This window comes from Hemicordylus capensis, chromosome 6, assembly GCF_027244095.1.
Source record: "Hemicordylus capensis ecotype Gifberg chromosome 6, rHemCap1.1.pri, whole genome shotgun sequence".
Classification (NCBI taxonomy): domain Eukaryota; kingdom Metazoa; phylum Chordata; class Lepidosauria; order Squamata; family Cordylidae; genus Hemicordylus; species Hemicordylus capensis.
Genome location: NC_069662.1, coordinates 146,451,918 through 146,466,681, shown reverse-complemented (window position 1 = coordinate 146,466,681; position 14,764 = coordinate 146,451,918). Strand labels below are relative to the sequence as shown.

The 14,764-nt window shown below is 47.1% G+C and overlaps 1 protein-coding gene across 7 annotated transcripts in view; it reads right to left on the bottom strand.

Moving 5' to 3' along the window:
• The window catches only part of CCDC7 (coiled-coil domain containing 7), a 457,188-nt gene that overhangs the window by 363,224 nt on the left and 79,200 nt on the right, over nt 1–14,764 (bottom strand). For all 7 annotated transcript variants that reach the window (XR_008309433.1, XM_053259060.1, XM_053259062.1 and 4 more), the window contains one exon: nt 6,755–6,785. Coding sequence is in view for 6 of the 7 variants with exons in the window: in XM_053259060.1 (XP_053115035.1) it covers nt 6,755–6,785 (31 nt within the window). In the remaining variant the exon portion in view is untranslated. The remainder of the gene's footprint in view (nt 1–6,754; nt 6,786–14,764) is intronic.

Genomic DNA, 14,764 nt, shown 5'->3' with positions numbered 1-14,764 from the left:
CCAGATGTGGTAACGGTACAGACTCCTTGATGTGGCCGCACGATAGTGGCATGAGAGTCACCAGGGGTAGAATGAGCTGGTCGTTGGCGTTCACGGTTCCCCACGCTGTGGGATGGACGGTATTTGCGCTGAAACAGGCAATTGTGCAAGGGGGATTGCCACCTACTCCAAGAGGAGACCCCTACGGTAGCAGGGAGAACGTGATCTAGACCGATAGTGTCTGTGAGGTGGATAAGATAGGTAATAATAGGAGCACCTACTGTGGGCACTATCATTGTCTGAGTGGTAGTGAGGATATCTATAAAGTTTTCAGTTGCAAGGTCTTTGGTTACAAAGCTCCCCTGCGCTCTCTCCTGACAACTCTGATTTATAAGGAGAGTAGTAGGGGGCAGATCCATATGGGGATTCTGAGCATCGTAGCACACCCGCATGGTAGGCACATTGATACCTAGAATCATCAGAAGAGGAGAGAGTGAGGTCCAAAGCAAAGGTGCCATTTGTCTAGAACAGGGATTCTCAACCTTGGGTCCCCAGATGTTACTGGACTTCAACTCCCATAATCTCCAGCCCCAATGGCCTTTGGCTGGGGATTATGGGAGTTGAAGTCCATCAACATCTGGGGACCCAAGGCTGAGAACCCCTGGTCTAGAAGGACCCAAGCACTGCCACTCAGATCACTGTTGTCCTCCAGCACCGTGGTGCTTCTTTGTTTTCTTTTTAGCCACGGTACCAGAAAGCTCTGCGTGCTGGGAGCTGTTGACAGAGGCCTGGGCATGCACAGTTCATGGTTCTGCCTGATTGCAGCTGCTTTCGGCCGAAGCTACTTTAGGCTTTGGTGCCGAGAAATCCTTAGAATTGTCTATTTTTTCTCTTGTGTTTTTTAGGTCCAGCAGTTGCTATGGGGGGCACCGAGGAAGCATTCTGCCCAATGAAAGATGAGGCTCATGCCAGTGCAGGGGCCATGACTACCGGCTCCTGAGAGGTAATCTGGAGCCCGACAGAGGCAGGAGATAGAGAGTAGGCGGAGGGAGTCCCCGTGGGCGTCCCAGCCGCTCCCAGTGGTTTTTGTAGTACCGCCGACATTTCTTTCACCTCACCAGGAGGCAGAATTGGAACGGTGTCTGATTGCTCCATGGCTTCACCCGAAAAGACACTTTCCCACAGAAATACACGTACCCTGTCACGTTTAATTCTCTTGGAGAGTCTTTGGCAATGCTAGCAAGAATTGGAAAGGTGGTCCTCACCCAAACAGAAAAGGCACTTGGAATGACCGTCAGCTGAGGGAAAAGCTGATCATCAGTCAGGGCAGCGCTTAAAAGTGGATTTACCGGCCATAAAACAAATAAGAGGGTTAAGGAACCTCCTCTGGTGAGGCCTCTGAGCACATAGGGTGAGAAGGCCAGCAGGGGTGAGTGGGAGGAACCCCTGTCGCTGAGGCCACCGTCCCTGCTGGCATGGACAGCTTATTTTTTAAAGATAAAAACTACCTAAAAACTACCTCACCCCCCACATTTACTATCACAAAAGCCTTTTATTTGTAAAAGGGGAACCTTTGCTGGATTACCCTTTACAAGTATACTTTTCGAGCCCCTTGAGCCAGCTTGAGAGGCAGCTCAATAACTGGATGGGCCTCCCGAGCCTCCCAGGCTGGCTCAAATCTGGTTTGGATTCGAGCCAAACTGGGAAAAACAGTTGTGTGCACATCCCTTGCAGAGACAGAGTCTAGGGCTATGTCCATAGCAGTATCCATCTGACAGTATGCTTGGCTCTGCTTTGTTCAGCAAACCAACAAAATAAGATTAAAGATAAAATTGAAGAATTACCTTTTGATGGCAAAGGCCTTTGCAGTGAAGAGACTGACAGTAGAATGCAAAAACTAAAGCAGTCAAAGTATACTGTAAAGTCTTTCACATCCATGGCTGCTCAGTCTTGTACCTCTTCCAGGTACAGACCCTATGGTCATCAAAAGATAGTAATTGTTACAGTGAGTTGGTTCTCTTAATAAATTTTCTAGAAGTTACACATCATTGGATTCTGGAGTATTTGGACCAGTGCTGTCAAGTTTATCGAACTTTTCTAAGATTATTTTGTAAGATCTTAATCTAAGATCTTGGTCTTGTCAAAGACCAAGATTGAAATGGAGGTCATTGGGTCACCGTTGTAGAGATGTGGTCTTGTTTTAAATGGATGATATTACTTTCAGTACAATGGACTTCACTATTATCTAACTTTTGTAAAGAGATCACTTTCAATGTGGCTAGGTTTTGCTGCATTATTTGTATTACACGATCTAGTCTTATGTAATTTTTTTTTGTACTCTCTGATCTATGATCGTAATAAAGTTTACCTATCTATCTATCTATCTATCTACAATGGACTTCACTATTTCTCCATCGGAATACATCTAGCTTTATTAATATGATTTCCAGTTGCCACCTTTGGTTGAATTTTTGTTCCATCTGAGGTTTAAAGTTGCTTTGATAAAAAATACAATTAAACTAATTTGTTCTACTAAGTGGTCTCTGTCCATCACACAGATGGGCTTCACGCATGCGGGAAGAATAGTCAGTAACATCTATCAAGCTGATCTTTTTCTTTGATTGCCTAGCTGGGTAGCTTGGCACCTCTCCATGTACCTTGTTCACATGGCCCTACCCCCTTCTCCTCAATTCTTTTTCGCCCGCCGGAGAAGTTACATCTCTGGACATCTGTCAAGTTGGTTTTTAGGCTATTTTAATTTTTCATTTTATTCTCTCTCCCTTGTTTGCTTAATCTCTTTTGTTTTTTGCGTTATTTCCTCACCTATTCGTGTATAGTTTAAAATAAATAAATAAATAATAAGTGAAGAGGGAAAGGAAGAAGGGCTGGCACCTCACCTCACCTTCAGTTCCTGATATGCCTTCAGTTCCTTGGTATGTTAGATGGACAGCATAGGTTGTCCTGAATATGGACAGCATATGCTCATTAGACACAGACTCTGAGTCGGAGGAAGAACCATAGTCCTCCTCTGATGAGGATCTGTCTCATCCCTGCACAGTATGTGCAAAAGTCACTGAGGCCATGGAGGCAAATGTGGCTGTCTCTGTAGAACATGTCTGTGAAGTAGTAGACACAAGCACTGGCACCGAAGCTAACTGTGATACTTAAGTTGCTGTTGGTGTTCAAGTTGAGGTAATTGTCACAACACCTGGGAAGTTGTTCTGAGTCATGGAAGAGATACTTGCCATTGAAGATGCTTTAGAAAAAGAAGCTCTGCACTGTGACTGGGAAGCCTCTTGATCCACAGATTTAAGATGTCTGTCTCTCATGCTTTCTATAGAGAAAAACCTACTGTGCCTTCCACAAGCAGTATTCCTTATAGTCGTATAGGAGTCCTAGGTATGTTGTGCAGCGGTATTCCCTACGATCTTCCAAATCCCTAGGAGGCTATCACCATGAGAGCAGTAATTCCTCACTGGTGACTTCCAGTGGCCAGAGCATTTACAAAGAGATGTCACTTGAGAGCACACTATCCCTGAATTAGCTTCTCGAATCTACTTCTAGCCTAGTCGATTTGTCTAGGAGTGTAAAACCTAGCAGGAGACATATGGGGTTGTCTTTGGGACTGGCACAACCTCGTCCTCCAAATCTGGTTCCTCATTCATTCAGTCCTTGACTGAGGAAGCCTTTAAAAGTGGAAGGTGAGGGTGTGCTCTCTGTTGAATCAAGGAGCAACATCAGGGATCTCAATGCCAATGGTTGCATAGCCCCCTCTAGCTCTTGTTGTTTGTTGTCGATCTCGAGATTGATGATCGACCTTGGAGGATATACGGAGGAGACCTCGGTTCTCAGTGTCGAGGGGTGCCCTCCCTCTACCTCAAAAGAGACTGTCAAGGCGTCCCCACTGCAGACATTGAAGGTGACCGGCAAGGCGGTCTCCTAGCTCATTGAAACTGAAGATGTATGCTCGTGCTGCAACTTTGTTGTTGCCTGCAGGACTGCAAAGTCTTTCTGCACTGGTGCTGACCTCAGTGTCGACATAGAGTCTTTCTGCACTGATATCAATCTCAGTGTTGAAGCAGGAACACTCAAGAGTCTGTAGACCAGTAGGGGTTGGAGTGCCTCCATTCAATCTCAAGGGTGCATTGTTGCTCCGATCCCTGCGAGCCTTGTGCTGCTTCTGCTTTTGATGATGCATCAATAAAGACAAGCCTTTAGGCACATCTGTCAGGTGGTTGAAGACATGGTCAGTTGATGTAGAAGTGCCACACAATGCCAAGGTTTTAGACTGTGCAACCGCTACAGTTCCTGACATAGATGTCGCTGTCAACACCATCGATGGAGACGAAAATTGAGGCATCAGCATCGGTGGTTGAAGTGCATTTTCATAGAGTGCTGTGCAAAGACTGAGAGCTCTATTTTTCAGAGTTTGGCAAGAAAATGATGTACAGATCTTACAGGTCATCGTATTATGCTTCTCACCCAGGCACAAAAGGAATGAGTCATGCCAGTTTGTTGATGGTAATTTGCCACCACCCTCTGTACACATTTAAAAAGTATTTTTAACATCCATTTGTCTGCATCCAATCCTGCACCCAATCCAAAATAACCAAAGTCCAATGTCTGATTAGCAAAAAAATAGTCAAGATACAGTAAGTAGTCAAAGCCAAACATGCAATTACAATCTGTTTTTTTCTTTTATTCAAATAACTTGACCAATAACCAAAGAGCCTAACCCAAAGGAGGTGTATGCTATGTTGTCAGAAAGGAACTGAGGAAATGGTCCTCCAACCACCTGAAGAAATGGTCGCATCGAGTGTGCTGCGCAGAGCGCAAACACCACAAGGAACTTCGAAATTCCACCTGTGAGGTCCTGTGCAGGCGCAGAACCCAAGCTTATGAATGGCAACAACTCACGCTACAGATCTACAAAGTTAGCCTAATGAACAGTTTACTATCAGAAGACAGTGACATATAAGACCATTGGAGGCCCATTGTTTGCTTATGGAAAAAAATATTTTGATAAGAGAACCTGAATATGAATTAAGTTTAAAGTATTTTGAAGATTTTAATATTTGGTTGAGACTATTTGTTTATAGTTCCAAATCAGTGACTTCTCTGAAGACACAATATTCATTCACCATGAATAGGCTTATCTCGATGATGTTCCAGTTAGAAACATGAAGGAAAGAAGCTGAATGAAGTTGTCATACTGAGTTGGTCCACTGGTCCAGCTAGCTCAGTAGTGTCTACTAGTGATGTTCACGGACTGGTCCGGAGGCCATTCTACAGGCCTCCAGACCAGTCCAATCTTGAGGCGGTTTGAGGTTTGCACACCGGGGTGGGGTTTCCTTTAAGGGCAGGGGGAGGGTGTACCTACCCCTCCCGCTGCTTTTCCCCCTCCGGCGCACATTTTTTAGGAAGCATTTGGGGCGGCAGGATACCTCCCTGCCACCCCTTCCCCTTCTCGACTGCACCCCAGTGCAGCTCCATGGATCCGTGCACATCCCTAGTGTCTACAATGACTAGCAGCAGCTCTTCAAAGTTTCAGGGAGGAGTCTTTCCCAGCTCTGTCTGGTGATACCAGGGATTGAAGCTGGTACTACATAAGAATACAAGACAAGCCCTGCTGGATCAGACCCAAGGCCTATAGTCCAGCATCCTGTTTCACACAATGGCCCACCAGATGCCACAATGGCCCACCAGATGGGAAGCCCACAGGCAAGAACTGAGGACATGTCCTCTCTCCTACTGCTACTCACCTGCAACGGGTATTTAGAAGTATCATGCCTGTGAGGCTGGAAGTGGCCTATAGCCCTCAGACTAGTAGTCATTGATAGACCTGTCCTATACTCTTTCAGATGCCAAGGTAGCAGAACCCTATCTCTGCCAGCTATTTAGCTAATGTAGATAAAGTATTCTGGAATGGGGAGAGGTGGAATTTGGAGAGAATGTTCACCATTCCCTCCCAAGCCCAATATACCATGGAGTAAAAATAGACATTACCCCACATTGTTCCAGGACTAGATGAGTAGCTTCCTACTCACATAGCTCCAAGCCTCAGCAGTCAGCATTATAGTGAATTCGTACCATAGCACTAGACTGCTGAGGCTCAGGACTAGGAGAGCAGGAGGAAGCTACTCATCAAACTCCAGAACTCAGCAATCTATTGCTGAGGTGTTTCCCAATTGTTTTTATCCTCTAATCAACATAATTCCTCACAAGCTTCCATGTCTGGAAAGCATAGGAACCTAGGAAGCTGCCATATACTGAGTCAGACCACTGGTCTATCTAGCTCAGTATTGTCTAGACAGAGTGGAGGCAGCTTCTCCAAGGCAGCAGGCAGGAATCTGTCTCAGTCCTATCTTGGAGATGCCAGGGAAAGAACTTGAAACCTTCTGCTCTTCACAGAGCAGCTCCATCCCCTAAAGGGAATATCTGACAGTGCTCACATGTAGTCTCCCATTCAAAAGCAACCAGGGCAGACCCTGCTTAACTAAAGGAACAAGTCATGCTTGCTACCACAAGACCAGCTCTCCAAGCAAATATACCTTGTTTCTGAAACTTTGTAAGAGTTCAAAATCAATTGACTAAAGATATACTTCTGAAAGCTGGTGCAGTTTTGCAGCTTTATTTTAGCTATTTGAAACTCATATCTTGTCATACATTTAAAATGCAAAATATTTGCACCATGATTTTATATATTATATGATTAATATGCATCAATTGCTCTGAACATTTATACATTTTTTAAAAAAAAATACAGCATACTCACACCTTCAAGGACATCCTGTTCATTTGAAACTCTGAAAATACAAAGACACCACATGTTTCTTAAGGTGTACTTTTATAATACTGCGTTAATTTCTAACTAGGGCAGACAAACATTGGATGTCATGAAAACCACACTATTATGAATATACATCACATTGCATTAGAAAGATCCTATTCATGCCATGTGAGAATCTAAAGACACATATCTTTTAGATAAGAATTTGGCATGCTGTGATATTTGATATACAGTGCTTAAAGTATAATTTGGCAACTCACATGTCATTGATGGGAAATGAAGATATTTGCTGACAAGATATGTAACGTATTTATTATTTATTTATTTATTTATTTATTTATTTATTTGATTTCTATACCACCGTTCCAAAAATCGCTCAGGGTGGTTTACATTAAAATAAAACTAAAATCAATTAACTGTTAAAATCAAAAACTGTAAAAATGACATAAAACCATTATTAAAACAAAACAGTTTTTAAAACCCTGGAAGCCAGGCCAAACAGATAGGTTTTAAGGGCTCTCCAGGCCAATAATGGACTCAGATTACAGATTTCTGCTGGGAATGCATTCCACAGCCCAGGAGCAGCTACAGAGAAGGCCTGCCTCTGAGTAACCACCAGATGTGTTGGTGGTAACTGAAGATGGACCTCCTCAGATGACCTTATCATGCAGTGAGGATCTTGCAGAAGAAGGCACTCTCGAAGATAACTCAGAACTAAGCTGTTCAGGGCTTTAAAGGTAATAACCAGCACTTTTTATTTTGCCCGGAAATGTATCAGCAGCCAGTGCAACTGTTTCAAAATAGGCATACTATGGTCTCTCCGGGTTGCCTCAGAGACCAATCTGGCTGCCGCATTCTGAACTAACTGAAGGTTCCAAACTACTCTACTATGTAGAGAATATTGCAATAGTCAAGCCTGGAGGTTACCGGCTGATGCACCACTGTTTTGAGATCCTCCTCTTCAAGTAATGGATGAGCTGTCTAATCAACCAAAGCTGATAGAAAGCACTCCTGGCCATAGCCTCCACCTGAGATACCTGGGTGAGGCCTGGGTCCATATAATATTGAGTTAAATGTAAATATGTGGATAAGTCTCTTAGTAATCACGATATAGTGGCTAAAGGTTCAAACAGGGGTGACATCAACTGAGAAAGTACTAACTGCAAATCGCATGAGGGCAACACGCATGGGGCAGATGGGAAAAAATTTAAAAATCCCTTCAAAAACTTCTCAAATATCGGGTTGGTGAATAAACTTGAGGAACTGTGATAGGACGCCATTGCTGCTAGGTGCACCCTCACGGATGTGTGAGCCTGGCCCGACTCCCTTAAGGCCAAAAGGTACTTCAAAATAGCAGGAACTGGTGCTTGCTTGGGCTCGAGGTTCCTCTGCACAGCATGGGAGAAGAACCGCTTCCACTTAGCAGCATAACTTTTACGTGTGGATGGCTTTCTTGCAGCCTCCAGGACCCTCTTAAGCAGGTCAGGGAGTAGGGCAGGTCCCATATATTCCAAGCTGTGAGCGTAGCGACTCCAGGTTGGGATGCAGCCTCTGGCCATTGTCCATCGTCAAGAGTCTGGGCTTCAGTGGTAAGTATCAGAAGGTCCAATTGGCCAGATAGAGGAGACTGGTGAACTAGGGTTGTCTTGGCCACCATGGGGCCTTGTCCCCTTTCAACTTCTCCAGGACTCTCAGGATCAACAGGAACGGCGGTAATGCGTAAACAAAATCCCAACCCCAGTGACGAAGGAAGGCCTCATTCAGAGACCAGTGATCAGCTCCCGCTCGGGTGCAGTAGCACTCGCACTTCTTTTTGGCAGCTGTAGCGAAAAGGTTGATGGATGGAGTTCCCCATTCATGGAACAAGCTGCTCAGGGTCCTCCAATCAAAAGACCATTCGTGAGGGCTGGACGTTTTGCAGCTGAGAGCATCCGCCAGGTAGTTGGAAGCCCCTTCTATGTGAACGGCCATTGGCCATACCCTCTGGACCTTACACCACAACCACACTTCCAACGCCAGCAGCATCAGGCTCTGAGAAACTGTTCCTGACAGTTCAGGTAAGAGCGGGCTGTAGTGTTGTCCATCAGGATAAAGACCAGGTGCCTCCTGATCCAGTGGTGGAAGGCCTTCAATGCTCGAAAAATGGCCAGTAGCTTGAGATAATTGATGTGCATGTGTCTGACTGAGCCAGACCACTGGCCTGCTACTGTAAGGTCTCTGAAGTGAGCCCCCCATGCAGAGGTGGATGCGTCAGTCATAATGGACTACCTTGGAGAAGGCCTCCAAAAGGGCATCCCCTCCTGCAGGTGTGACCTCTGCATCCACCACCAGACTGCTGTCCAAAGTTCCTCGGGTGGCCAGAGGTACGTGCGTTGGTGTTGGCACAGTGGGTTGAAATTCTCCAGAAACCATGCCTGAAGGCACCTCATGTGGAAATGTGCCAGTGGAAGTATTGCCATGGTAGAGGCCATGAACCCCAGAAGTCTTTGTATATCCCACGCCATCTGCCTTCTCTGCCAACAAACCACGGCTCTGAGACTGACTATTCTGTGGGAGGCCAAGTACGCCCTCGCTTTTGTGGACTCCAATATTGTTCCAAGGAACTCCAATCTCTGTGCTGAAGTGAGGGCAGACTTTGCCAAGTTCACCTCCAGTCCCAAATCCTGCAGCAGGCAAAGGGTGAGCTGCACGTGCTGTAGCAGGCAGTGAGGTGTGGCGGCCACCAGTAACCAATCGTTGATGTACGGAACAACATTTACTTCTTGCAGCCTGAGGTGAGCCTCCACCGCCGCCATGCACTTCGTAAAAACATGAGGTGCTGACACCAGTCCAAACAGCAGGACCTTGTATTGGCACATCATGCTACCCACACGGAATCGAAGCTACTTGTGATGGTGAGGTGCGAATACAGGTGGAAGTACACATCTTTTGATCAATAGACGCGAACGAGATGTCCCGGGATAGGAGGCGCAAAATGGTCGGGATTGTCACCATATGAAAACGCCGGTAGCAAATGAACGGGTTGACACCTTGAAGGTCTAAGATGGGCCTTTGGCCACCGTCACGCTTTGGGATGGTCAAGTATCTCAAATACAAACACACTTCTGGGTGGGAGTATACCTCCTCTATGGCCCCTTTTCACAATAAGGAGTGTATTTCATTTAGCAGGTCTGGGGAATGTCTGGTATCTTTTAAGCAAGAAAAGTGCGGAAGGGAGACAAACTCTATGCGGTAGCTATTGTGGACGATGGCAAGCACCCAAGAGTCTGATGTGAGGGCTGCCAACGCATCATAATGGCTGGATAGCCGAGATGCTGCAAAGTAATTGTCTCTTGGGGTAGGATGGCTTGGGCTTGGAGAACCAAGTTGTGGAGATGTTGTCCTTGCGCTGCTGTTATTTGTTCAGCTGGCAAAAGGAATCATTCGGCTGGTAGCCCAATTGATAGTTTTGTGGCCTATGTTGGCCATAATGTGGCCAATAGAGCCTCCTAGCAGAAAAGGTAGAGGAGGAAGATGTAGAGTAGGCCATCCCCATAGACCTTGTAGTGGAGCGGAGTTTCCGCATTTTCCAATGTGTCATCAATTTTCTGACCGAAAAGGGCCTCTCCATCGAATGGCAACTCCTCAATGCGGGTATGTGCTTCCTGCAAAAGCTATGTTGCACGAAGCCACGCATGCCTCCTAAGGGATACAGCAGCTGCCATGGTTTGGGACTCCACATCAGCACAATGTCTTGGAGAGTGAAGTTGCTATTTAGCTATCCGGGCACCCTCCTGGAGGAGAGTGGTGGTTGTCTCCCTCTGGTCTCGAAGCTGGCTCAAAAATGGAGCCAATTTTTCCAGAATGAAGTGCTGGTACCGAGCCCAATACATCTGGTGATTTGCCGTGCTCAGGAGAAGGCTCGCTGCAGAATAGACACACTTCCCCAGTGCATCCAGCTTTTGCCTTTCTTATTGGAAGGGGTCGATAGCAGCTGCTGCTTTGATTTTGACTGCGTAGACTCAACCACCATCAAATTCAGGACGGGGTGTCTAGTAAGGTAGTGGGTATCTTGCTGTCGCACTCTGTAAATACGCTCCAATTTCTTGGAACTGAGTGGGACCAATGCCGGTTTCTCCCAAGCAAATTTGATAATTTGGGCAACTGTCGGTATCAGGGGGAGTGCGACCAGCCCTGCAGTTTGAGGCTCAATCTTTTCGAAAATATAATCCTCAATGCGAGAGCTGGGATCTGATGTAACCAACCCAAATGAGGTGGCCATATGAAATAAACGCTCAGCATAGTTCTTAACTTCTGCTGAGGTAGTGCTATCAGCCTGATCTGCTCCCATGTTATCTGCTTCACTGTCTACCGGCTCCCCTTCTTGGATAACAAGTGCATCCAGGGGTTGCAGATCAGTCCCAATCGGTGGTCCCACATCGGGGCCGGTCCTGCCGGTGGCAGCGGTGGGAGTAGGGCCACGGGAACCGCTGGCAACGGTGCATCCACCTCCGGGTTCGGATGCTCACGTATCAGGGAGCTGCGCAGTTTGCAGGCTTCTTCTTTTTTTCAGTTTCCTAGAGTATATCCTCGGGCTGGGCGGCGATTCCGTTCTAGAACCCGAATGGGAACATGATCTTCTCTTGGCATCCTGCCACTTATAGGATGCAGAGTCCCCCGGAAATGGTTCTGGGTAAGGTCTGTAGCATGAAAGATAAACATAATGGTCCTCCTCATCGCTCTAATATTCATATACCCAGTGGGGCAGCTGCCTGTTGATCCTGTAACAGGGGCACCTTATGCCATATGGGAGGAGGTGACGTTTTACCAGCTTATGAGCGGGAGGGGTCAGTGGGGATGAGTCCTCCAATGAGTCACTGGAGGATTTGGGCACATGGGGTCCGCCTGGTCCTCCAAAGAGGAATCTTGTGGCACTGATAGCACTGATGGTCAGATCGGAAGTTCGGGACCCCAGGAGCCCTCCTCCTGAGATCAAATGGGTGATAGGTAAATAGGGCTCGGTGCAGGGGACTGGGGTACGTGCTTCTCTTCTTGCGCTTCCTTGGGCCAGGCTCGTGTTCTGGCTCATTCCCCATACTCTCTGCTTTCTCGGGTTTGGCTGGCTGCTCCTGCTTCTTTTTCTTTGGGGGTAGGCTGTGTGCTCTGGTCCCGAACATCAAAGCCAAGCGCCGCAGCACTGCCAACTTAACAGGAACCGTGCCTCTCTCCCCGAGCAGTTCAGCAGGCTGTCTCGGTACCGATGCTTGTACTGAGCAGGCAGATGACATTGCAAGACTTGTGAGAGTGCCCTGAATACCCTGGAGCAGTGCGGGGGTTGAGGGGAGTACCGGTCCCGATGCCCAAATCTGTAGGAGCTCGCCCTGTATGGGTGTGGCCTCAGAAGCCGCTGCTGCCCCTAATGCACTGTGAACTGGCCGCTCCATATTTGAAAGCAGAGGCTGGGTCTGCACAACGACCACTCCCTTGGCTACAGTCTCTCGCTCAGCTTCTGAGGGATTTGCAGCAGCCATTGAATTCGCTTGGAGAGCTCGCTCCCACATAAGTGCTGCTAAGCGGGAAGCCCGATTCCGACGGGCTTGCTTGGTAAAGGACTTGCAGAACACGCACAGATCAACCCTGTGTGTCTCCCCTAAACACGGTAGGCACTTAGCATAGTCGTCCGATGTAGGGATTTTAGCTATGCAGCTCTCACATTTAAAGGTTGCTTTAGCCAAAGTGCCATAAGCCACCAACGGCCCATGGGCCCGGAATGTGGGTGGGGGCGATTCAAATAAACACGCAAAACAAATTCTAGGTAGAAGAAAAGGGTAAAAGAAAGTAAGGAAATGTGAGAATAAAAATAAAAGACAAAAAACAGGTTGCTCATCTGTAACGAATGATCTGGAGGTGATCCGCTGTATTCATAACATTGGGTTCTGCACCTGCGCAGTGACCTCACAGACCGATTATCTAGCTCCTCACGCCGCCCCTAACTGCCATACACGAGATCGTGCTCTCCTTATCCCTGGCAGTTGGGGTGTGTCTCTTTCAGTTTCTGGTGGACCGTCAGTTGTCTTCTTGACGTTCCTAATTAACCTTGTCCTGCTCTTACATCGTGGGGAGGTTCAGGCGGGACTTATGAATACAACGGATCACCTCCAGATCATCAGTTACAGGTGAGCAACCTGTTTATCTGGATAGTGATCCGTTGCATTCATAACATTGGGTGAGGAGTCAGCTGTTACCCTGGTGGTGGGTAGCATTCATGGCAGGACCCGCTTCAGTATGCCCCGCCCAAACTCTCCTTCTTTTGTTTGTTGAAAATCCAACGCATAATGTCGTATGAAGGGTTGACTTGACGACCAGGTCGCTGTCTTGCAGATACCCCTCATTGGTACACCTGCTAAGTCCGCTGCAGAGGATGCGTAGGCTCTTGTAGCATGGGCAGTAACAGTCCCCGGAGGAACTTTCCCCTGAACAGTATAGGCAAGTTTGATTGCCTGTACGACCCACTGAGCCAACCTTTGTCGTGAGACCGGCCTACCCTTAGAGGTTCCCCTGTATAGGACAAACAGTTTCTTAGTGCGTCGAATACGCCGTGCGGCATCCAGGTAGTACAAGAGCGCTCTCCGCAGATCCAGAGTATGCATATCTTTTTCTATGCTAGACTCCGGGCCCTGAAAAAAGGTTGGAAGAATTATATCCGCATTGATGTGGAAATCTGTTGTCACCTTGGGGCAAAATCTTGGATCCAAACGGAGGGTGACCTTATGTGGATAGATTTCCATGAATGGCCGGTCCATCCTGAGAGCAGCCAATTCACTCACTCTCCGCGCCGTTGTGATCGCTATCAAGAAGGCAGATTTTAAAGTCTGTAGACGCAAGGAAGCTGCAGCTATGGGTTCAAATAGTTGTTGAGTCATTGCCTGCAGTACCAAGGTTAAATCCCACTGTTGTTGTGGGCGTCAAATCGGTGGAAACAAATTATTTAAGCCCTTGAGGAATTTTTTGCACTCCGGATGGGAAAACACCATAGTCTTGTTCCAACCCTTATTCTCCGAAGAGATCGCTGACAAGTGAAACTTCAAGGACGCATTTGCCAGGCCCATCATCTTAAGGGTTGTCATATACAACAATATCTGTGTAACAGTTGCCCTTCTTGGGGAAAAACCATGCTTCTTGGCATATAGCTTAAAACGTCTCCACTTACTGTTATAATTGAGGCGTGTTGACCTCTTCCTATTATTTAGCAGTATTCTCTTTAGTAACTTATACGCCACACTGTCAGCCGTAGTGTTTCCACTTGCGGGTGCCGTATCGCCCTGGAGTTGTGCGACAAGAAGTCCGGCTGGTTGGGAAACTTGTGGTCGACCCCTTTTGACATACGCAGCACTGCTGAGAACCATTGTTGTCTGGGCCACCATGGTGTTATCAAGATGGCCCTCGTGGCATCTCTGAGCAACTGTGATATCACCTTCGATATCAGCGGCTGAGGTGGAAACAGATAAAAAAGACTCCTGGTCCACCTGAATTGAAAAGCACCCCCCCGTGAATTCACACCTACACCTGCACGTGAGCAATATGTTGGACACTTCGTGTTTGCAGCCGTCGCAAACAGATCCACAGTCGGCCAACCCCATTCGTTGAACAGGGCCCTTAGATAGATCATATTCAACTCCCATTCGTGCTGTTGGTTATGCAGCAGCAATCTGCTGAGACCATCCGCCTGTATATTGTCCACTCCTTTTATGTGTAATGCCATCAAAGTTATGCCCCAAGCTATGCACCACTTTCAGATGTCTTGACTCAGTGCGCATAGCGACCGAGACACTGTACCTCCCTGTTTGTTTAGGTACGCCATTGCCGTGGTATTGTCCAAGTGAATCTGCACAACTTTTCTCCGCAGTAGCGGCTGAAAAGCCTCTAGGGCTAAAAACACAGCAAGAAGCTCCAGGTAATTTATGTGCTTCCTCCCCTGACGACTCAACCACTGTCCTTGTATCTGATGGTGTAGAC